We start from the raw sequence: 24,241 nt of genomic DNA, 5'->3' as shown, positions 1-24,241 counted from the left end.
GGGTTGAATATAATTGAACTGAGGGCCAAAGATATGACTCTCTACCAAGAACCCATTATAAAGGGAGCTTGCAAAGACACTAGGCCCTCTGACCTCGTGGTTCTGAAGAGAGTGGTGAATAAAGTCTACATAACACCTCTTCCATTTCCTTTGTTTCTAACCAAGGCTTTGGGATCTTGAGCTGGAGCCTAAGGCTTTGTAGGGTAATAAGGCCTGCAGGAAATGAGCCCTCCTTCTGGAAAATCCTATCAACCTGTGATGATCACTGAACTGCTGATGGTGAAGACAGACATTGTAAGTAGAAAGCCAATGAGGTGGAACTTAGCTAGCTAAGGGATAAACCCCTTCCTTGCTGCCCACAGCCTTAGATCCTATAACTTCCAGTAGGGGAGAAGAACTGATAGTGGTCAGTAGAAAAAGGAAGGTTTGCTAAACAGCAAGGTGGTGTTCTTGGACCTGGAAAAAGAAGAACCACATCCTGGAAGGATGCCCACACGAGCCTCGGTACCCACTGTGTGTTCTGTCCTAAGCCCTGTGGTATGTTCTCTCCTTTTATACTCATAAACAAGAAGGTATTGCTATATTTGATACGTGAGGGAAACGGTCCTGTTGGTGTTCTGAATCTTGCTCAATCTCATGTAATAACACATAGCGGAGCAAGGATTGAAACCAGAGGCTCAGTGGCTACTGGCAGCTTTTCAGAGACCAGAGTCCATTCTACATTTTCTTCCATGTTTATGTTGGTGGTGGTTGTTTGATTGTTCTTTTTTTCACACTCTTTGTAGTCACCCTGTCTTGGAGCATCAACTGGCACAAAGTCATACATTCCACATCGTTTCTTTCCTGCAATGCCCCTCTACTTCTTTGTCTTGGAGCTTTGCCCATAAGAACATGCAAAATGGGGTTCTTTTGTCTCCTCCAGGTGTGTTTTGGTGACCCTTTAGGAGGATCTGGTGAGAGCTGAACTTCCAGGACTCTTCTGTTGAACCCAGGATTACCTTTCAGCCACCAGCGGTGCTCAAGGCAGCCCACAGGCAGCCTCTAGGGCTGTGAATGGAGAACCCTTCTTCTGTGGATGGAGAATGAGAGATGGTTTTTCCCCCTTGTCTGTGTAGCCAGCAGATGGTACTTTTAGAAACTGAAGGTGCCCCATATTTTCACACCAGTCTCCTTTCCCTACTTCAGCCCCAGTCTGTTTTCCAGCTGGGGAGGAGAGACCTCCTCTCAGAGCCTTGGAGGTTTTTCACTTTCTCAGCATCTTTGGGGACCTTTTGTCTGTAGTATTAAAGTGCCATAACATGTCTGGTTTGGGGCTTCCTCTTTTCTAGGACAAGGTCGTTGAATTCAGAAGTCTGGTAAGTGAGCTGCCTGGTATATATCACCATGGCTCATTGGAGTGCTGGCCCACAGGGTGGCCTCATCTTCAAGCTTCTTTCCCAGCCAGAAAACACAACTTGGAGAGAAGGTAAGGAAATCTGTTATGGAAAGACTTTGTTTAAAGAATTCTGAGAAGTGAGCGTTTTAAGATGGGATGAAATGAAGGAGCACTTGCTGGACTAGGAAACATAGCGGGCCCTCTGCTGTGAGTTCCGGTCCTCTCCAGCAAAGCTCTGCTGCCCTCCGCATAGCCATGAGGACTGTATGTGTGGGAACTCTACAGGTCGTGGAGAATGGCATCCTCCCTCCTGCCCCATCACTGCATATAAGGTTTCCCTGTACCTGGGGTATGGTGGGCTCCATAAACAGTAAAGGCTTGTAAGACGCGACCACGTCATGGGAACTGCACAGACTTAAACAATCTTGGGAGCAACTGTGACTTAGAGACATTTTCACAGTTCACTAGTGCCTCTCCTAGAGATTTCCGGGAGGCGTTTGGTGACACCCTGGAGACCAGCAGAGGGCAGGGGCAGGGTGGAGGCGCAAGCGAATCAGGAGTGGATATTAAAAGGCTTGGCCACTTCTATGTTCTGCGTCTCGATTATCAAAAAAATTAATAAATAAACAAAAGAACAACAACAACAAACGACGGGGGGCGGGGTAAGGACTCAGTTTTTAGGAGGGAAAGCAGCAGAATGCCCTCAGCTGAGGCAGGTGAGGGGACATGAACATCGTATTCACCTCCACCCCTCAAGCTTGGGATCCTTTGCGCGCAAGATAGCCGGAATTCCCCTAGGGGCGGAGTCTGCGGGCCTGGGTCGGGGACTGGCGGTTGGTGGCCTGCAGGAGCCGGGTCCGGGTGGTCTGAGAACCGGGAAGCTCCGGCGCGTCCCAGACGAAAGCTGGTGGCCAGCAGGTGGGGCGCCGGGCGGGGCTCCGCCCCCTGGCCCCTACTCGTTGGTCCGCAGCCGCCCAGCCCCGGCCCCTCTCCAGAGCCGGAGCGCGATTGGTGGCGGCGCTTGTCGCTCGGAGGGGGCCGGGCCGTGCTGCTTCGCTCCTTGGGTCGCTGCCACAGCCTCGGTTCTCCTGAGCAGGGAGCGACGCGGGCTGGTGGCATCTCCCAGGCAGCGGGCGCTGGAGATGGGAAGCAGCGCGGCAGCGGGCCCTGGCAGTGACAAAGTTTCCCAGAACTGCAGGTCGCATCGCGCCACTGCCGGCCACCCCTGACTGCCTAGGGAAAGACTAGGGGATTTTGAATTTGGGGGGAAAAACACCACCACCAACAAACAAACCCACCTCGTTTCCTTTGTGGAGCTCTTTCTCAGGGTGGCCAGCGGCGGGAGCTGCAAACTTCGGCACCGCGGCTCGCACTGTCAGGGGACCCATCTTTGGAGATCCTCAAGACTTGGGTGCTGGCGCCCCAGAGGCCCCAGGCGTACCAAGGGGTGTGAGCGCGGGGGAGTTTGGGGCGCGCAGCAAGGAGGGGCCCCGGGAGCTCTATATGGAGGAGGGACCCCAGAATGGTGTGTACCAGGAAGACCAAAACTTTGGTGTCCACTTGCGTGATCCTGAGCGGTATGACCAACATCATCTGCCTGCTGTACGTGGGCTGGGTTACCAACTACATCGCCAGCGTGTATGTGCGGGGGCAGGAGCCAGCGCCCGACAAGAAGCTTGAGGAAGATAAAGGGGACACCCTGAAAATTATCGAGCGGCTGGACCACTTGGAGAATGTCATCAAACAACACATCCAAGGTACCCGCGCCCTGGGAAACTTGAGCCACGCGCACGGCCAGGGAGTGCCTAGTGCTCTGCTTGTGGGATGCATTGAGGCCAATGCGTATCAGGCCAGTGACTGCAGGGAGGGCTTTGGGGTGGCAGCTGCATGGTTGGAGGGACTGCAAGGACTGGTGTCCTGGATCGTCTGTGTCTGAAGCCCTGCGAGTCTTTCTTGGGCACACGTGTGTATGCATACGTGTGTGTGTGTGTGTGTGTGTGTGTGTGTGTGTGTGTGTGTGCAGCTTGCTGTCGGTATGGGGACGTGCTACACACGTGTCCAAATGTGCGTTTGACTCCATCTGCTTCTTCCCGGGATCGCAGGATCACACACTAGTCCGGGAGTGTGTCTGACTGTGGATGTTTGTGTACCCAAGAGAGAGTACAAGGGCAAAAGAGCTCATTTGGCCGCTCTAAGGGACGGGAAAGATGCCCTGCATGACCCTAACTGTGGGCTTTAAGAAGCAGCAAGCTTCAGGACAAACCCAGGCTCGAAAGATTACATTGCCCCAGGATCGGCCCCAGCCTCAGCTTCAGCCCCAGTAGTGCTGGGACTGCAGGGGCATCTTCAGTGGAAAACCGTCCTTAGCTACAGCACACCTGCAGGTCCAGGACCCTTCCCTACCAGCAGGTGTCAAACCCAGGAAGAAGCTTAGTCCACGGAGCTGGTGCTTCTGTCTGGGGCCCTAGAAAACCCACCGAGTCTGCGCCTTTCCTTCAGAGCCTTCCGGGTCCCAGTGAGGGCCAATTTGTAAGGCAGCTACACTCCCTGCCCAGGAATCAGTCATGGCAGAGTAGACAGACCCACAGGAAGTGGGTTTGAAATCCAAGGCTGTAATGGGTGGGTGTCTCTAGACTAGGTTCAAAGAGGAAGTGGGATATAAAGGACTCTCCCGATGTGACCCAGGTAGTATGAGTGCCAAAGGGAAGTGATGGAGCTCAGGGCACCTGGAGTAAGGTGTGCTCACTGAGGCTAGCAATCTGGATTCTCCCTGTCCTCTTCAGGTGTCCCCTGCTTTCCTAGATAAGAGCTGGCTTCCCTGTAAACCCGACAGGCCCCTGGGAGTCTGGTAGACTCTGGCAGCATCTGAGCTGCAGGTTCTCTTATTTACCAAGGTAGGGACTACTTTTGATCTGGTGTCCCTCCCACGTGGCCAGATTGGCTCCTTCCCTGGGAAGGCTTCACCGGGTTCAGGCGAGAGCAGAAAGGTGACCCCCCCCCACACACCTTGGTTGTGCTTTCTAACTGACAAAAACAAGCACTTGATTTGAGGCCCCTGGAAGAAGGGCCTTTGACTGCTCTTACTTCAGACCTGCCTCAGCCTCACCCAAGCACTGAACTGACAGACCAAATTGTCTGTGCCATAATGCCTGTTGCTGCCATTTCTTACTTGGTGGCTTCTGTCCCTTGGGTCAGAATCGACATTAGTCAGCAATAGAAATACAGCCTTGGCATGTTCCGGGAGATAGACTCAAGTCTGTGCCTTGCTCTGACATTTCCGATTTGTACATGTATTCTGAGAGATTTTCATTCACATATTCTCTGTGTATGTGTTCAAAATGATTCTCCTGTTCTTTTCTATCTAGTTAGGGAAGAAGTGAGCAAAGGGCTGCTTCAGGAATAATTTCAAGGATTTCATGAGCTCAGCACTGAGCAGACCCCTATCATGTTGAATGTGGACCATGTCACATGATTCACAAGGCTCCACATGAAAACTATTCTGAAAGATAAAAAACAAAAACAAACAAACAAAAAAAAACCCACTTGTAATTGTTTACTAGGAAACCTTAGAACCTCTCAATGTTTACCTGATAAACTAGGGGAGATTTTTTTTTTAAAGAAGCCTCTTTAGACTGGTCCACGTGTCCTTTGGGCAGTAGGAAATGACAAGGCCAAGGCCACTACTCACAGTGGGTGGGGGAGTGACTTGTGAAAGGCTAGGCCTGAAGCAGGCAGACGCGGAGGAGGCTAGCTGGTTGCTTGTGCTGTAGTAGTGTGGTGATGATGACAACCCCCTCCAGGGTTCCGGAGCAGTCCCCGTGCTTGGATTTAGGGCTCAAAGGTAAGACCTGTAAAGTCTGTGAGATCATTCCTGCCCTTAAGGACGTGGATTGTTTCCATAGACTCACTGCCTAAGTTTTGCATCAGGAGAGCCTTCTGAATAATCCTTGGTACATCACAGAGCTGAGGGTGGGGGTGCAGGTTGGGGGTGGGGAGCTGATAACTAGAATAGCCCAGGACTCTAGTTCTGTTATGTGCTGTGCCTTGTTCTCAGAGCTTTGTGTAAGCTGACTTACCCTTAGAGCCTTGTGAGGTTGGTGGTATTAGCTCCATCTTACAGATGTGGAAACGGAGGTCTGGAGAGGTTGTTTGACCCACAGATCCAGGGTCACACTTGGTTACACAGTAGCTCAGAGATTTGAACTCAGATAGCTGCTTCAGGGTCTCAGTTTTGTTTCGCTGTGAGAAGAGGTCTTAACATTTAGTCATGTAAGGTTGGCTTTGAACTTAAGATCCTTCCATCTCAGCAGGCATCACAGACGGGTGCCACGACATCTAGGTTCTTTTTAGTGTTTATTTTGGTTGTTAGTTCTTCAGGCTAAGAAGGTGTCAGTCTGTGTTCTTAACTGTATAATATACTGTTTGCTAAGATGGCCAGAGGCTCACGGTGGAAGAGTGCCGTCCTGGTATTGGTTGACAGCGGTGGGAATGGATGTATCCTAGTGAACAGCCATCTGAGGATCTTGGAGGGATGGTGGGGTCAGGAGTGTCCCCACATAAAGATGCTTTCCATTGCTATACTAGGCAGATCTGGGTTTTGGTTGGTTTCCCAAAGAAGGCAGAGGTCACATTCCCTTAACGAATGTTTGATGACTCTTTGGTAGTCCCTGGCAGGTGGAAGAGAGACAGACAGTCTGGACAGACGAGTGACTACCCTGAACTGATGCCCAGCATCCTAGTTAGTCATGAGTAGGGGCACTGCCAGTTTCTGAAGGACAAGCTTTGCTTCAGAGCATCGCCCAAGCGCCTCTTCTCTTTGGAAGGAGAGCTGTCCAGGAAGCTGCAAATGTCAGAGTGTTCAGCAGGATGTTCTGAGGACTTGCAATTAGAAGAGGCTTTGGAGCGGCACCCTAGAGGTCTGTTCTAGTCATGACTGAAAAGTTGATTTTCCTCTTGGGGACCAAAGTGATATTTCATTTTAATTTGTTTTCTGATTGAATGATTTAATTAGATGGTGTGTGAGAATCTCTTGAGAATGTAAATTGTATTTTTTGAACATTATTTTTTTTTAACCAAGTAGATGTTAAACGACAGGGTGGTTAACTTCAGACTTTAAAATATGTATCCTGTTGGCTTGAAAACACCAAGTAGTTCCTAGTACAGGCTCCAACTCAGAACCTTACACTTTGTTTGAGATGGTCAGATGGACAGATGTTAGAGGAAGCCCAAGTGTGAGAGAACTTGGAAAGAGAAATTGCTCTTGCTCCTCCTCATCCCTTTCTCTTTTTCTTTTTGAGACAGTATCTCATATAGTCCAGGCTAGCCCCAAACACACTATGTAGCTGGCCTGAAACTTGCTAAGTGGCAAAGAGGACCTTGCGTGCTCTTGCCTCTACATCCCCAGTGCTGGGGTTACAGGTGTGTGCCGCCATTCCCACCTTACGTGGTGCTGAGCATCAAACTCAGACTTCATCCCTGCTAGGCAAACGCTCCATCAACTGAGCCATCCCGGTCCTGGTTCATGTTTGATTTTGTATGTCAAGTGCAAACAAAAATGGCGTTCGGGTTTTTTTCCTTTCTTTTTGGTTAGTATCTTTTTGAATCTGTTAAGAGTGTGCCAATGTTTAAGGGACAATTTAAGAATGTATGGAACTTCCCAGGATCCCTTCTATGCCAGGAACTATTTTGTAATCATAAGCCCTCCTTTTGGCTTTGCCTACTTGGCTACACGTGTAAGGAGACCGTACTGTTGATACATATGTATCCTCTTCTTTCTTTGGCCTTTTTTTAAAGAAGCATTTTTCTCTCTGCTACATAGTTTATTCTTTCAACCTTTATCTCTTGGCAACCTGAGGTGCCTCAGCTGCTCTGGCAGGGACTGGGTGGAGTTACTGGGGACCTTGGGGGAACTGGGACACTCCTGGTCCCCACTTGTTTTCTAAGGACAATAAAATTCCTGCCGTCAGCATGGATGGAACTTCAAGTGAGTCAATGAGCTCAAACATCAGAGGAAGAGGGGAGAATATTACACACAGAGTCAATGTTTTGACTGCTACTGAAAATGCACAGCCATTAGTAGCTTTTGAAGCTCTCAGTAAAAATGCTGCCCTTGGGGTGGGTCTGCTATTAGATGCTCTACTGTCCTCTGTGCATAGATCACTCCCATCCCAGCATCATTCCATCCTGTTGATAAAGTCAGATTTCTCCCATTTTATTTAAAATCCCCTAGGGACTGAAAGGTACTTGGAAGCAATTTCAATGTAGTTGCCTGATATTTTTATGATTTTTTTGCCTGATCTTTTGGAATGATTTTTCTGACCTCTGATTTGACTATTTAAGTGACCACTTTGTCTCAAGTCTTCCCAAGTATTGACATTAATTTTTCTAGTGATCACCACTCTCTTCTTTTTAGCAGCCTTCACGGGTTTCCATAGCATGTAATTAAATTAAGCAGTTGCAGCAACAAGTCCCAGTAGTATTCCTGTGCTTGGGAACAGACCTAGTGCACAGGAGGAAAGCGTGCAACTCCATAGTTAGGGGGAGGTGCAGCCTACTATTGAGAAGCCCACACAGGGACAAGAACATCAAGGGAATGTTTCACAGGGGAAAGAGGAAGCAGGCAGATTTGCAGAGTGGAGTGGAGGATTGCTTAAGAAAACGTCCCCCAATACTTTAAATGATTGCATAGTATTCCACCGCCAATGTAGCCTTTTCATCTGACTTTCTCTAATGTTGGACATTTGTTAGAAAATGGACATACTTAGGGGGAAAAAATGAATGTCTTTGCATCACCTATTTTTTCTCTTTGAATTATTCTCAAAAAATGTATTTGCAGAAGTAAGATTACCAGTGACAGAGTATGAACATTTTTTATGAAATATTATTTTTCAAAAGGAAAGCCTTTCCACCCAGCCACTGACAATGCAGTATTGTGCTGGGGTCATGGAGGGCTGGCATTCGGTGTTATCATTCAGCATTTTCTGGGCAAATGGAATTACTGTCAAGACAGTTGAGTCCTTTTATTTGTCCTCCTTTGGTTGTGGCAGAACTTGATACTCTCCCTGAACCCCTCTGTGTATTTTTGAGTTGTGGGAATAATTTTTCTCTTGGAGGCTCAGTGTTGATGGTTTGTGTATTTTACACATTTTCATAGATTTCTTAATAAATTAGTAAGATACCCATGATGACTATATTATACATGTTATATATATGTTTTGGTTTTATTTTTGAATTTATTTTGATTGGTGTATGTGGTGTGCATGCGGGTATGCAGGTTTGATCACCTGTGCACGTGAGGGGAAGCTGGAGGTTCACATCAAGAATCTTCCTTAATCACTCACTACATGTTTTAGACAGGGTCTCCCATTGAACCTGGACTTCGCTGTCTTGCCTAGATTGGCTGGCCAGTGAGCCTCTTGTACTGGGGTTATATGTGTACCACCATGCCCTGCTTTTATGTAGATACTGCAATGTGAACTCAGCTCCTCATTTTACCCAGCCCCTAATCTTTGTTTTAAATAGACACCCTAGGTCAGAGGTTTTCCAACTGTGTCTCCAGGAGTTGCGAACTTCCAGGTTTAATTTGAGACCTTATTAATAGTAACAGGGTCAAATGTCATCACCAACATCCAATAAACCCCAGCATCCCCACAACACTTTTTCCTTATGGTTTGTATGTAGTGTTTGGTAAATTAGTTCAGTTCTTAAAGGTTCCTCCTCCTCCTCCTCCTCCTCCTCCTCCTCCTCCTCCTCCTCCTCCTCCTCCTCCATTTCTTCTTCTCCTTTTGAGACAGGGTTCTCTGTGTAACAGCTCTGGCTGTCCGGGAACTCACTCTGTAGACCAGGCTGGCCTCGAACTCCCAGAGACCCACCTGCCTCTGCCTCCGAGTGCTGGGACTAAAGGTGCGCACCACCACCACCCGGCTGTGGTTCCACTTTTTAAAGGGAAGCCTGAAAGCCACATGGGAGAGAAAGAGAAGTCCTACAGCTGTGTTTCTGTGAGGGATGATGGTAGTCTGAAGCATTTGAGAGAATTAGCAAGTCCAGGGTGACATGGAAGGGTCTCACACCGTCTATCTGTCCTTCTGAACACAGCTGAGACCAGTTTCCTATGTGACTCATTTCTAAATCCATCATCTTTCTCCTCAGAGTCAGCCTTATCCCACCTGTGGGAGGTCGAGTTGTGGACCGTGCTTTGTTTTCTCAATCTTATCAGGCCAACAGTGTGCATATTAGTGTGTCTCAGATCCACAACATCGGGTTGATGATGGGGGTACCAGAGAACCAGGAGATGTCCTCGGTGTGGACATTCATCTGCTCCTTGTAGCTTTCGGGTGTCCCCCTTTGCTCCTTGACTGGCAGGGTTTGTTACCAGGAGAGTGCAGTATCTGTGGGGAGCTTGTTTGAGGGAAGGTTGTAGTTGGGGCAGCACAGCTCTCTAATTTTTGGAATGAGCTTTGGTTTGAAAATTCTGTCCATAACAGACACCGAAGCCTTGAGGGTGTCAACAGCAGGACTCAGGATCGAGCCTAATTGCTTTTGTTAATAGCCCAGGCACACATCTTTACGGAGCAGAAGGACCTTGCCAAAGAATACAGCTTCTCCCTGTGACCAAGGACTTTTCCTTTTTAGACAGAAGTGTATAGGCTGCAAAATAAATGAATTCCACATTCTTTCCCGCTCACTTGACATAAAGCGCTGTTTGCCCTTGATAAGCAGTTTGGTGGCGGATCTCAAGGAGAATTTAGAATCAAAAGCAAGCCACAGTCCAGCTTGTGAGGGCCTTAAAGGTCAGTGCCAGCCACTAAAGTTTCCTAAGATTTTCCGATATGTTTGTGAGATTCAAATCTACACACACAAGCCCTAGGAGCACTTCCGTTGCTGTTATGCAGGATTCTGACCCCACTTGTTTGAGAAGCTGGAGGTGCTATTGTGTGGCTGTGAGTAGGAGGGTCTCTTTGGGTTTCTTGCCCATTTTCTTTGCTTGGGTTTTATCCAAGAGTCTGGAGAGACCTGCTTTCCTCTGCACAAGCACACCGAAGGGATGCCATTTGAAGGCTTTGGGGAGATACCCTACTGAGTATGGGGGAATAAATGGAGCCAGAGAGCAGCCAGGTGGGCTTTGGGGAGAGATGGGGCTATGGGCATGCATATGCTGTGCTGTGCACATGCCAGAGAACAATTTATAGGAATCGGTTCTCTCCTTCCACTCTGTGGATCCTGGAGATTGAACTCAGGTCATCTGATTTTCCTGCAAGCACCTTTTTCTGGTGAACCATCTCAGTCACCCTAGTTGTCTATAAATATCAGGGACTCTGATAACACAGAACCAGAAGCAGAGAACTGGAGCTGCAGGTGGCTGTCATAGTCTGTGAATGGCAGGCCATTTTTCTATGCTAATCTCCAATTTGTCAGGGACTTGATTGTTCTAAAGTACACACACATTTTGTCTTCTCAAACCGCGCTTTGCCTTTGAGTCACGTGCAGCTACAACTTGCAATGCAAGGTTGCACATAAGGATTCCCCACATTCCTATTTCCTTGCACACATGCCTTCACATGCAGGGCGCTCACCCCAGGGCAGTGCCAGGATTAGGCACGTCCCGACAGTGCATTCTTGGTCGCCCCACCTTTTTCTTTCCCACTCAGTGAAGCACATTAGTATGCTGGGAAGTGTGTTAACCTTGAAATCTCTTTAATTTGTGGAGTTAAAGTTAATCATTCCTAAGCTTTGCTACTTAAGTTATTGTTAATAGCAAATTACCTCACAACTGTTCCCACGTCAGGTATGCTGTGGCAGTGACTGTGAGCAACAGCTGTTCTGGAACCTTCTCTGTGGGTCTGTGCACTCTCTGGACTCTGCTGAGTGCAGCCAACTGGAACTTTCAGAGGAAGAAGTCCTGGTTATGTGAATGTTCCTGTTTTTGTGGCTTTTCTGGCTCCACAGTTATGGTTGGAGATTCAGTGGGAGCTGAATCACTGCAGTGTGTGTGTAGCTTGGAGATGGGGTTCTCCTTCATTGCCCAATGCTCAGCTTCAGCGTGGTGAGTTTGGTTTTGGAGGATGGAGTTGTCCTTAATGGTGCACGTAGAAACAACTAGATATCTAATGCCAGTGTGATATTGAGAGCATTCCTGGATGAAGACACAGCTGAAGTGGCACGGAGGCCAGCAGGCACAATTAAGTGGGCCACATTTTATTGCCACTGACCTTCAAAAGCTCACCAAAGGATGATGAAGGGAAGTTCCAAAGAAGTTCTGAACTGTTCCACCCCAGGTCAGGCAAAGACAATGGAAAACAGTGCCCAGAGAGGTTGGTACCAGCTCTTACATGAATGCTCTCATTCTAATTCTACCAACGTCCCAAGTTCAAGTCTCAAAGTGGCTCACCCTGAGAAGGCATGTGCAGGACTGGACCTTAAGCATCTTGGGTGCTTAGTTGAGTTTCCATGCCTGACTTGTCCAAACATCTCTGTTCTCAGGAGACTTCAAGTTAATACCCATTGAGATTCCAGAGGCAGGGAAAAGTATTTCAGAGACCTTGGCCAAAACATGGTTTGAAGAATGGGATAATATGCGCCATGCTGATGGAATCTGGGAATTTAGGAGAACAGGACAAAAACTGTGTGGACCAATGAATAAGAGAGTGAGAAAGCTATAGAGAAATTTTGTGCATGTGTGTGCACAAATACATGTGCTTGCCCTGGTGTGTGTGTATGCACACTTGTGGAGGCCAGAGGACAACCTCAGATGTCATTGCTCAGGTGCTGCATATCTTGTGTTTTGAGACAAAGTCTCCCACTGTCCTGGAAGTCACCAAGTCAGTTGTCTGAGCAGTGAGCTCCAGGGGAGCCTTGCTCTGCCTCCCCAGCACAGAGATGGCCCGTATGCCCCTCCATCCTTGCCATTTTTAATGAGTTCTAGGGACTGAATTCTGGTCGTGTGATTTCAGAGCAGGATTTTTGCTAACCAAACTGTCTCTCCAGCCCTAAAAAAAGAGATTTGAAATGAGAAACTTTGCTTCATTTTAATGGCAACGGTCTTCAAATGGAATTGAAGACTGGAAAGAGAATACTGGGTCAGAGCCTGGACAGGCATTGTCCATGTGGGATCACTTCATTACTATCCTTATTTAAATGGAGAGTAATTCTGGGAGAGGAGTTCTGGTTCCTTTGGTCTCAATATCCCAGAGAGATGTGATTTCAGAGATGATAAACCTGAACCCTAGAAAGTCCCTGGTTTTGGAAGGACTTGAGTGTCTCCCAGATATTTGGGCATTGGAATCTGGTGGGAGATGATTAGTTCACTGATGGCATCACCTTAGGAAGAGAGCCCTGTAGTTCATTTAGAACCCAGTTAGTCCCCAAGTGACACACACTTTCAACTGTGAGCAAGCCACTCTTGCTTTCTGTCTCCATGTAGGACTGCTCTCTCCCTCCAACAAGTGCTCCCACTGTGTTCTTTTGGCCATTTTGTGTGGTAGCTGAAAGCCCCCAGAGGCCAAACCTATGAGACCTGACTTGGGACTTTCAGAACCAACTTTTTTCTTACATATTACCCAGCTTCACGTTGTCTGTGACAGCAAATGAAAATGGCCTAATGGAAATAATTTGTCCAAGGTCACAGAGCTTGATGGGTGTTAGAGTCAAGAAGGGTGGCTGTCCCCAAGATTTATGGTTTTTACAAAATAAGGACATTTCAAAGAGAGGAAGAGAAGATCATTTTAGCAGACACTATGAGGGTGAGCTCAGAGGCCTTGGGTCAAGTAAGAGAATGCAAGAGTTTGCAGACAGGTGGCTTGCTTTATCCTTGTGTCAAATCTTGAAGTGAGTGGGGTGGAGTAGAGGGAAAAGCCTTGCAAGTGTGAGTGAAGAGTCCCCTATCTGTGGGACCCCAGGGAATTTATCTTTGTAGGAAAAGCAATGTTCCATCAGCAGCTAGACTCACCTAAGTTCCACCCATGAGTTTCTGCCCACTATGATGTGCCGGACATGCTTACTGAGTACTGTTTTTGAGTACTGAGCTTTCCTGTGTGCTGACACAATCCTGTGTCCTAGGGTGATTTACTGAGTCCAAGCCCCGGGTGAACGTAGGTGGATGGCCTCAGTGATGTGTTCCCAATACCGGGGCAAACCCAGCCTTCCAATAACCCTGCATCCCTGTTCTCAAATGCTGACTTTGTCTGAGATTTATAGAACGATGTCGAAGGTCCCAGAAGCCCCAGCCCTATCTCCCTGCCCACACAGCCCGCCTCTCTCTCCTTGTTTTTCTTTTTGCCTTGGTGCTCTGTTTTTAGCTGTCTGCGCCTCTCAGGATTTGGAAAGGGAGAGACAATTGCAGTAAAGGAAAGCCCTAATAAAGTGGTTTGGGCACAAAACACCAACAGCTGTTTATTTGCTCCAAACAGTAGGAGTCTGTATTAATAACCTTGTGAGTTATGTGCTGGGAAGTTAATGTAAGCAAAAATCTCACTGTAGACTTGCAGGTGTGACTCCATTTCTTTATTGAACTGATCTCTCCTGTTTGCTCAGTGACATTTTCTGTTATCCACATGGAAGATCCTTTTTGATCTCCTGTTACAGATTCGTTCAGCTGGTCTGTGGTTGGCGTTCCAAGGTAGAGTTGTCTTGTGTTTCTTTATTGCAGCTCTGATGCTGGATGATTATGTGGTTCCTACCTCAAAGGATTTCAGCTGCTGGTCAGGCTTTGTCTAACTAACCACTGCCTTTCTCTGATGGGGAAGAGGAAGCCAGGAAGGGGAGGGGGAGGAGCAGGAGGCTGCCTCAGACTTGCCTGCCTGTCCTTGGGCTTGGAGGAGTGTCTTTGAACATTTTGGCATCTTCAGTGTCTATGTTTCATTTTAATGATAAGCTGCTCCTCCAATTTGATTTACTTTCATTTCTAAAAGAGGGTGTGGAGAGGCCGGGAGACAGCTCAGTCAGTAAGGTACCTTGCAAGCATGAGGACACGGGTCCGATCACTAGAGCCCATGTGGAAGCCAGCTGTTGTGGTGTGTGCATGTAATCCTAGTGCTGGGTGGAGACGGATGGGGACTGGGGCCCACTGGTCAGTCAGTGTAGCCGCCTTGGTGAGTTCCAGGCCAGTGAGAGACCCTGTCTCACAGAGAAAAAGGAAGGTGGACAGCACTGTAGGAGTGACATTCAATCTGATCAATACACATGTACACACACACACACACACTCATGCGCTCACTCACAGAGATGTGCAGGAGAATTTACAGGAGTCAGACTTTCAGCTGTACATCTGGGCCAGACCTTTATCTTAGAAGAACCCAGGGATTCAGATTAGAAGAGAAACACAATGGAAAGCCAATAGAAAAGACTTTGGCTGATGACTCAAAAATTGGAATGGAACCAATGAAGAACAGCAGTAAAAACAGGTCTGGACTCCTGGAGAATCATGGGAGAGATGGGACTTGAGGGTCTTTGAGCACCTGTTATACATCAAATGTTTACTGACTGCCACCTTGTTTGAACCTCTAAGGAAGCCTCATTGCACCATTTTACAGATGAGGAAATTAAGGCTCAATGGTTATACTTAACTTGTCCAAAGGCAATCAGCTATATTAGATGAGACCCCTTGACTCCATTAAGCCTTACAACAAGGGGCCAGGGGCCTCTCTTGCTCTTTGCTTCAAGGATGCTAATTAAGAGATAAGAGGATCATGGCTTTCTCTGGGCTAAAGAGCTGCACATGACTTGGCAGAAGGGGAGGGGGAGTCCTTGTGACTGCTGAGGCTCTGAGCTGGGCTACTGAGTGACCCAATGACAGCCTCCTTTCTTGGATGTGTAGGTGAGAACTAGCCAGGAGTTCTCCAGACTCAGCCCTCTGGAGGCGAGGGAGACCCTCAGGCTGCTTGTTTCTCTTTCTTGAGAGAGGACTCAGTCTAGACAGTGTCCTGCACTCATTTAAACCATGGCTTCATTTTGGGGTTCTTTTAGATTTAGGGCAGGAAACCATTAGATGGCCACAAAGGAGCTAGGAAGCGTGGCTGGGTCTACCAGAGAGTTTCCAGTGAAGGGAAGAAATACAATGTTTAGAGTCATATTCCATGTAGAGCAGGCATGGGAGACTGGCCTCAAGGCCACCATCTTTTTGGGGTTTGGGAATGGGAACAGATGAACAGCCACAGCTAGGTGGGAGAAATCACAGGTGTACCCCCAAGTCCCTGTTATTCTGCATTTGGCTGTAAGCACAATAATATCCTGGTATGCACCCCAGCCCTCTTTAGGTGACACACTCAGATTCTGGTCTTTCTCGTTCAACAGCATTTATTAGGCACCTAGGAAATTGTGAGGACATGGCAATGGTGCAATATGAAGATGTTGCCATTAAATGTGGTGGCCAATGGCTCTCCTCTCAGCATGCTCTTGAAGAAGGTGAGATGTGAGCCATGTATATGTCTAAGGGAAGAACAGGGTCAGTGGAGACAGAAAGCAGTGAAAAGGCCCTGTGGCGGGAATGTGCTTGGTATGTTTGCACAGCAATGGGGTGGCCAGAATGCCACAGTAGGGTGATGGTAAGAGGGCATGAGGACAGACTGGCTGGGTGGGGAGCTAGCTGTGCAGCCCCAGAGACCACTGGGAAAGGAATGCCCTAGGACTAGGAACCACTCGACGGGCTAAGCGAAGGTGCACATTGGTGAAGGCATCAATCTGAGCTGTTTTCTGGCTATTTCCTAACGAGCAGGAGTCTGCCTCTGCTGGCGTGGCACTATGCCAATTGTGGTGGGCAATGGCAGAATCTGTCCTACAGGGTCCTTTTCTTTGAAAAGCATGTTATCAAGTTGAGAAGACCAAACAACATCTTTTGCAGTTAACCCCCATAAGGAGTGTGTAAAGTACAGTATTCTAGAAGAAGGAGTCATCTGCCTGGGCTTCACAGAGTACGTGGAACTTGAAGAACAAGGGATTAGAGGAGTGGAGTAGGCAAGGCACGGAGAGGGCAGCTCAGTAACTCAAACCAACACTTACTTTGAAGAAGGAAACCCTGCCCCTCAGCATGGCAGACAAGATCAGCACAAGCGGCGGGCCTGCAAATTCACCGTGACTCTGGTGGGTCGGATGACCACGGCAAGTCTCTTCACTGCCCGTGTCTTAGTTTTCCCAACTGCGTGGATAAAGGTAATGGTTCCTGTGCCATTGCAGGGCTGCTATACTGATCACGGTGCAGGAAAGCATCTGGCCCTGCCCACTAGGGGTGAGCATGGAGGAAGTGTGCTCTGTATTCCATCTCCCTACCTCCTTTTTCTCCCTCCTCCCTTTGTGTGTGTGAGGGCGTGAGAGCGAGAGGAGGAGGAAGAGAGGAATATGTGAACATGTTCACAGTGTGTGTGTGTGTGTGTGTGTGTGTGCGCGCGCGCGCGTGTGCGTGTGCGTGTGCGTGTGCGTATGGAGGCTGGAGGCCAATGTTCAGTGTCTTTCTCAACTACATCTCATCTTATTTGTTTCAGGGATGGGTTCTCACTAAACATGGAGCTCACGGATCTGGCTAGGCTGGCTGGTCAGTGATCTCCAGACATAGGCTGCCATGCCTGGCTTTGTATCTGGGTGCTGAGGATCTGAACTCAGGGCCTCATGCTTTTATGGCCAACACTTTACTGACTGAGTCATCTCCTCAGCATCTCTCCCCTTCATCTGCACACTTTCCTCCCTGGAGTATTGCACAGAAAAACAGTCAAGAATGAATGTGTTTTCTGGCTTCGACCCCTAGAATATGGGATTTCAGCTCCATTTTGGTGCAACTCCTTAGGGTTATCCTAGGTCTGTCAAGCCTGAGATGGTCATGTTAACATTCAAGGGAGACCAAATAACACTAGTGACATTGTGTTGGGAGAGACTGGCTCAGGGATATCTGGGTGCAACCCACTACCGCCAGGCAGCAAGTTGCCATTATGTGTGCACATGCCTTTTTCTGGTAGAAGCCACTTGACATTGCAGCAGGTGGCAGTTGGTGTTGATGATGCTCTGGGCTGCTGAGACCTTGGCTGGTGGGAGAGTCAGGCTGCCCATCTGGTGAGCCTCCTTTCCTACTGCTGTGGAGGTGGGCACATGGGAGCTGCATGTCTTCTTTTCATCTCGACCTCCAAACTGACTCCGAGTGACACCAGCCCATCTTCCTGCCAGGGCGGGTTTGATTTAACTCAAAGTGATGTGGCGTATAATTGCAACAGCAGCCAGGAAGGTGTGATTTAAGACAATTGTCAGAAAGATTTGATTTAATCTTTTCTTTCCTCTCTCTCTACAAAATGTGCATTTTGTTGTAGGATATAATTTTAATATACATCCTTTACAATCCAGAGCTGCATGTAGTCTTTACACTGGGAGGGTACATTCTGCATTTTTTTTTTAAAGTACTTATCTAGTTAAAGTCCTAGAGACAGCACATTGGGGGACTCGCTTTGACTTCTTACCAGAGAGAATTGTGGGAAATCATGAAACTATCTAGATAGAAACTGTTCCTTTATTGATTGACATTGGTTATTGATTGACAGGTTCTTTGTTAAATAAAGAAGACAGTTGGCTTAGCAGACTGATAAAAATAACTGTATTTACCTGAAACTAGATAATTGTGAGTTGTGGATTCAGTTGATTCTAGGAAAATAGGCCCCAGTCCTTTTGAGTTCCTCTGGAAATCCACCAGTGTTGGAGATCTAAGCCGAGGCATCTTATGCACCACTGGACTGTGCGGCCTCAGTGTGGAGCTGCGGCAGCTGAGCCATCCTCCAGTTCCCCCCCACTTTGCTTGCATATTAGGACGGAAGGAGCTGCCGTCTCCCTCCTCTTCCTGTCTCTGTTAAAGCTCAGTCTAGAAGGTTCTGGCCTGAAGGATCTTTAGTGAGATGCAGAGCATGTTAGCACTTGAGGAAACACTGGGGTCCACAGGCTCAGGACATCGGCCGAGAGTTCTGAAGCCCAACGCCATTTGGTAATTGTTTTGAGACTTCCACTTGACCTTGGAGGCTTGGGATGAGAATCCAGCACTCTTAAATCCAGGTCTAGATGGTTCTCTGCACATTCAGGAACTTTTATCTACCACAGGTGACATTTCTGTCAGTTCCTTCTGGTATGTTCTCAGATGGAGCCATGTACACCCTTGAAAGACAAGGTGGGCAGGATTTTCAGTCTTCATTTGATGGGGTCCTATATCCCTGGCTGGTCTGGATCCTTTGAGCTTCGATTCTCTCCTCCCAGAATCCCCACCAGACTTGAAGATGTTGCACTGCTGACCTGAACCTGACTGCAGCCCTGGTGGTGTATATGATAGTGCCTAGTGCAATGTGCTGGCAATGGAGCAGGATGCAGAGAGTTTACACCCAAGGGAAGAAAAAAGAGAGAAAGTTTACATTATCAACATGCTACTCAGCATTCTGTCTCTATGACAAGTGCTTAAGACAGTCAACTTCTAAAGAGTTCTAAGGGTTAATTTTGGCTCACAGTTCTGATAGTTTCAGAGCCTGGGCGGCTGGCTCTGGCTGCTTTGGCTGAAGTGAGGCAGCACATGGTAGTCAGAGCATATGGTAGAGGTAATCCATTCTCTTCTAGGTAGTCAGGAAGGGAAAGGGGGGAGGAGGGGTCAGAGGTCCCAATGTCCTGTTCAAGGGCACACTCTCACAACCCAACTTCCCTTAGGCGGGCTACATCTCCTAGAAGTTTCAACATCTTCTAATGGCACACAGGCTTCTCCAGAACATGGATCCTGACTGTAGCAAGCCGGCATAAACTGGATGCTTAACACTATTTAATCCATTTCACAGTACTTAATCCTTAAAGGAAGCCTGGAGACATCAGCCCCATTTGACAGGTGGGGTAGTGTGCTGAATGGGAGCCGTGAAATGCCCCCTTTCCTCAGAAGACTGTGCGTTTTCTCAAGATGGACATAGGTTCCTGTTGTTTTTCCATTTTGTAGGGTTTCACATAGCACCAGTTACATGATAGGGACTGAGAAGGTATTTGTTGAGTGAATACATGAATAAATAAACAGGCCCACTTAAAAGTTTTCAAAAAGAGGTGGTGTCAAGATTTGCATCCAGCTCTCTGCCTCCAGAGCTGTCTGGAAGGGGAAGAGACTGGAGACTAGTTCTCACCTTGCTAGGCAGCAGGTTGCCTCCTTGAGGCAAGGCTGTGTCTCAGGCTGTGCCCAGCAGATGGTCAGGGACAGGAGACACATGCCCCTGGGTCTTTCGCACAGCACCTCCAGCTTACCCTGCTGTTCCCCTGGCTTAATCAAAGGGAAGCTGATGTTCTGCACGTGAGTGTGGTCAGAACTGCTTCCCTGCTTCCCTGCTTCCTGCACTGAGCACGTGCTGAGCCCCTCCAGAAGTCAGCTGGCGAGAAGCCTGCAGGGGCCCCTCGATGTCTTCATTTTAATAAGGCTGTCACTTGTGGTCACCTTCAAACCAAAGCAATCTCGTGGTACAGGAGGGGGAGGACGGAGCTGGATCCCAGCAGTCAGCCGCCTCTGAGCGAGGCTTTGGCTTCTGTGGAGCTCCGGGTGGATTGTCACTGAGACTGGAAGAGCCAACAGGACAGGAATAACAGCTCTCCTCCCTAGGAGACAGGAAGGAACCACTGTGTCAGGAGCGTGGGGGAAGGTGGCCTTGGGCCTTCCTCTGTAGGGACTTTGTTTTCTTTCTCTCCTTCTCTTCTCTCCTCCCCTCCCTTCCCCCTCTCCCTTCCCCTCCTCTCTTCCTTTCCCTCTCTCCCCCTCCCTCCCTCCCTCCCTCCCTCCCTTCCTCCCTCCCTCCCCACTTCTCTTTCTTTCTATAGGCTCTCATGCAGCCCAGGCTGGCCTTGACTCACTGTGTGGCTGAAGTTGAACTTGAACTCTTGATCCTCCTGCCTCTACCCACTAAGTGCTGAGATCACAAGAGTACACCACCACACCAGTTTATGCAGTTTGGAGATGGAACTCAGGGCTTTGTGCACACTAGGCAAGCACACTTCCCCTGGTCTGGCTTTCCTCTGAAATGGGTACATCATGGTTGCACATACTGAGGCTTGTAAGGATCTTAGATCGGCACACCTTGCAGCACCCACAGTGTGGTGGTAGTGGTGAGAGTTCGGCCTTGCTGGCTTTTGTTTTTGGAGACACGTGTGGTGGTTTGAATGAGAAATATGCCCCATTGGCCCATGTCTTTGAATACTTGGTCTCTAGTTGGTACTGTTTGAGGGAGGTCACGGAACCTTTAGGAGCCTTGTTGTTGGAATAGGCTTTGAGAGTTTACAATCTCACCTCACTTCCTGTTCGTCCCTTTGCTTCCTGTATTCAGGTGAGATGTGATCTCTCAGCTTTTTGCCCCTGCTACCCAGTCATGCCCTGCCCTCCATGATCACTCTCTGCCCTCTGGGATGGAAGCCCAAATAACTCCTTCTCCCCTCACTTGCTTTGGGTCACGATATTTTGTCATAACAAGAGAAAAGTAACAAGCACACAGGGTCTTACGTAGTCCAGGCTGGCCTCCAATCTCTATGTAGCCAAGGAGGACCTTGAATTCCTGATCTCCTGCCTTCATGCCCCAATGTGCCATCACGCCCAGCCCAACCTAGGCCTTGAACTTGTGCACCCAGGCGAGAGGAGTAAGGACTGGAGGTAACCCCAGAGTCATTGTGGGGCACCTCCTGGACTCTGGGGACACTTCCGGCTGACCTGGCAAGGGAGGCTCATTCTTGAGCTCACCTAGCCTTCCTGCCTGTCTATTGGCTGCATGGGGAAATTGCCCGCTCACGGGAGTAGGTCCGACTGGGAGCTGTAGGCACTTCCCAGTGACAGGCACCTTCCTGGACACAGCAAGAGGGACACAGCAGATCACTCCGGGCTCTTCTTCACTCTGCCCTCCAGAACGGAACAGCCTGTTAGCCACAGACAACTGTTTTTTATTTTCCTATTATTCCCTGATATTTTCAATTTGAGAAGAGTCATTTAAGCAGCAGGGTGGAAGAGGGCACAGTAGACATGGGGGAGAAATTGGAAATGTCATTTAAAAACGCCCATTCCGTTCTCCGTTACCTCAGCAGACAGATGGCCGCCTCTCACCTCTGCCTGCGGCCAGGAGCCGTTGCCGGTGGGTCAGCCGAGGAGAGCAGTGATTTTATTTTCCTTTTTATTTCAAACAGATTGTATAGCCCTCGGGGTGAGGGTGGTGGTGGTGGAATGAAGCTAGAGGCTGGGGGGACTAATTACGACTCCCTACATGGCTGAGCTGGTTAATACAGAACTGTCACCAGGCTGAGCCTTCCCTGGGGCAGAAAAGCTGCCCAAATTCCTTCTCTCTCCTGCTTTGCCTTGGGTGTTGAGGCCTTTTGGGGGCTTTGCCAGTTAGAGAAAAACAGCCTGAAAGTTCCTCTTAGCTCTAAAATGGTTGGTGGTGCCCTGGGTTCTGGTGGTCAATATGGCCACCCCATGTGTAAGAGCCGGCCTCCTCCTGCTCCAGCCTGGTACTACAGAGGCCAGCAGAGCTTGGGGGGTGGGGCACACATTAGTTCTCACCAGATATAAGATGTGCTTTAAATGGACTTTTAAGGCTGGACATATGACTCAATGGCTGAGAGTACTTATTCACTTGCTGTTCTTCCAGAGGACTAGAGCTTGGTTTCCACACCCGCATGCCGGTCACCTCAAAAATGCCTTTAACTCCAGATCCAGGGGATCCAATGCCCTCTTTTGTCCTTCGAGGGCATCTGCACTCACATATACATACCCTCCCCCACAACATATATACGCATGATTAAAAATAAAAATAAACCTTAATTGGATTTGTAGATTAAACCAACACAAAAAACAGTGTCTTGGTCCATTCAGGCTACCATAGCAAAATGTCTTAAACTGATTGGCTTATAAATAACTGAATTTACTTCTCCAAATTCTGGAGACGGGAAGTTAAAAATCAAAGCACTGGCAGCCTGTGTGTCTGCTGAGGCCTGAGTCCTTGTTCCCAGAGGGCATCTTCTCACCCTGCACAGTAGACAGGCATGCCCACTGTCTCTGGTCCCCTTTAGGAGAGTACTTGTCCTATCAGAGCACTTCCCTAGGGACCCAGTCACCACCCCAAGGCCCCACCTTCCAACACTGCCATCTGTAGGTTTGGAGCATAACATTTGGGCAGCAGCAAGTGATTCCATACAGATGAGCGAGACGGTTCGATCCACAGATGCCAGGCTTGCAGTGTTCTGCAGGAACTGATTCCAGAGCTTCCTGTCTCTCCCCTTCTGGGGATCCCAGGGTTCATGCTTCCTCTGGCCGTATGTCTCAGACAATCCAAGAAGATCCATAGTCTTTTAAAGAATAGAGCAAAGACTTTAAATACTGGTGGAAGTGTTCAGAAATACAGCCTCGTGACAGCAGGAAGGTCATGAATATTCAGCTTACACACAAGCTCAAGCACTTAGGCAGATGTGTGTTTTGAGGTAGGGGGTGTCACCCGCTGGCTGAAGGGATGGGGCCGTGTATCATTTTGAAACCAGATTTCCCTGGGGACTTCAGAGTGATTTTAGGAAAATGTGAGAATGAGGTTTCACAAACAATCTTGTTTGTTTCCCTGAACTTTGTTGTATCATACTGCTCTTTGCTACAGCCGTATGCCAAAGCTAGTCCCCTCCCCCTCTGCGTGTATGTGTAGGTATGTGCACAGTCCTGCACATGTGTGTTAACTCAGGTGTCATTCCTCAGGCACCATGCACTGTGCTTTTGAGAGTGTCCTGCTAATAAGTCTATCTGGCCAGCAAGGGCCAGGTATCTGCCTGTCTGTACTTCCTCTGTGCTGGGATTAGAACCACTCACCACCACACCTGACTTTGGTTTTGTGGCTTCTGGGGCACAAACTCAGTTCTTCACGTTTGAGCGACAAACATTTAACTTACTGAGCTGTGTCCCCCACCCCACACACCAATGCTTTACCTGAGACAGAGAGCTCTCTAGGTTTTGGTTGTGGAGGTGGAGGCTGCCTTGGCCTTGGAGCGAAATGCTTTCTTTTCAGCCTCGAAAGGTAGATGTGACTGCAAACATGGCAAGTCTCAGTCTTGGCTGTGGGGTGATATTTGTTTGGAGTACATGTCTCCCCATGTTGAATTCTCTTGAGAATGGCTTGATTACTCTTGGAGAATCACCAAATACGAAGTGAGACATTGATGGGAAGATGCAGCTAAGAGCTATTTCCTTTCAAAGGAGACCCCATATGGGCCAGGATCCCTGTGACTTTCAAAGAAGACTCCGTATGCATCGGGACCTCGTGACTTCTGAAGGACACTCTGTATGGGCCAGAACCTCTGTGACTTCTCAGGGGGAGGCACCTTTAGTAGCCGTAGTGGATTCCCCTAAGTTAAGTTGGAGAAGCCAGCTTCAAATATTCTCACATGCTGCTTCTAGAAACCATCTACCTACATCATAAATTCGAGTATTTCTACTGTTCGTACCCCATATTGATTCTATGCCTGCCAACTGCCCAGAGCCTTTGCTGGCCCAAATGCCTCTTATTTTTAATTCAGAAAACATGGTCATGATGAAGCAAGCAGAGTGCGGGTAAACAGCCAGCTGTTCTGCAGTGGTGCAGCAACTTCTCCCTCCCACCCCCTGCCTCCTCCCCCTCTTTTAGAGGACAAATCACCTGGGCTTAGGAGAACCGCTTCTGGACTGGCAGTGTGCGGGGCACCTTGTCTCTTCCCCTGGGAAGCAGGACAAGCAGTCAGGCTTATTAAATAAGACTCGCATTGGAACTCTCTGGAGGCTGTTCAAAGGGCATGCACACAGGATTACTTCTTCAAGAAGATCTCCATTTCGGTGAGAACACCAGGAGTCTGTGGTGTTTGAACTATGCTGGCCCCTTCCCCTCCGTGGCTCAGGTGCTGAGTGCT

The 24,241-nt window shown here is 48.5% G+C and overlaps 1 protein-coding gene across 1 annotated transcript in view; it reads left to right on the top strand.

Moving 5' to 3' along the window:
* Nucleotides 1-2,410: 2,410 nt before the first annotated feature.
* Nucleotides 2,411-24,241, top strand: part of Galnt18 (polypeptide N-acetylgalactosaminyltransferase 18) — a 319,360-nt gene continuing 297,529 nt past the window's right edge. Inside the window, exon 1 of the mRNA XM_006978593.4 lies at nucleotides 2,411-3,132. Coding sequence (XP_006978655.1) covers nucleotides 2,898-3,132 — 235 coding nt within the window. The 5' untranslated portion in view covers nucleotides 2,411-2,897. The remainder of the gene's footprint in view (nucleotides 3,133-24,241) is intronic.

The sequence above is a fragment of the Peromyscus maniculatus genome, chromosome 1 (genome assembly GCF_049852395.1).
Source record: "Peromyscus maniculatus bairdii isolate BWxNUB_F1_BW_parent chromosome 1, HU_Pman_BW_mat_3.1, whole genome shotgun sequence".
In the NCBI taxonomy this organism is placed as follows: Eukaryota; Metazoa; Chordata; class Mammalia; order Rodentia; family Cricetidae; genus Peromyscus; species Peromyscus maniculatus.
This window is presented reverse-complemented; position numbering and strand designations above follow the sequence as displayed.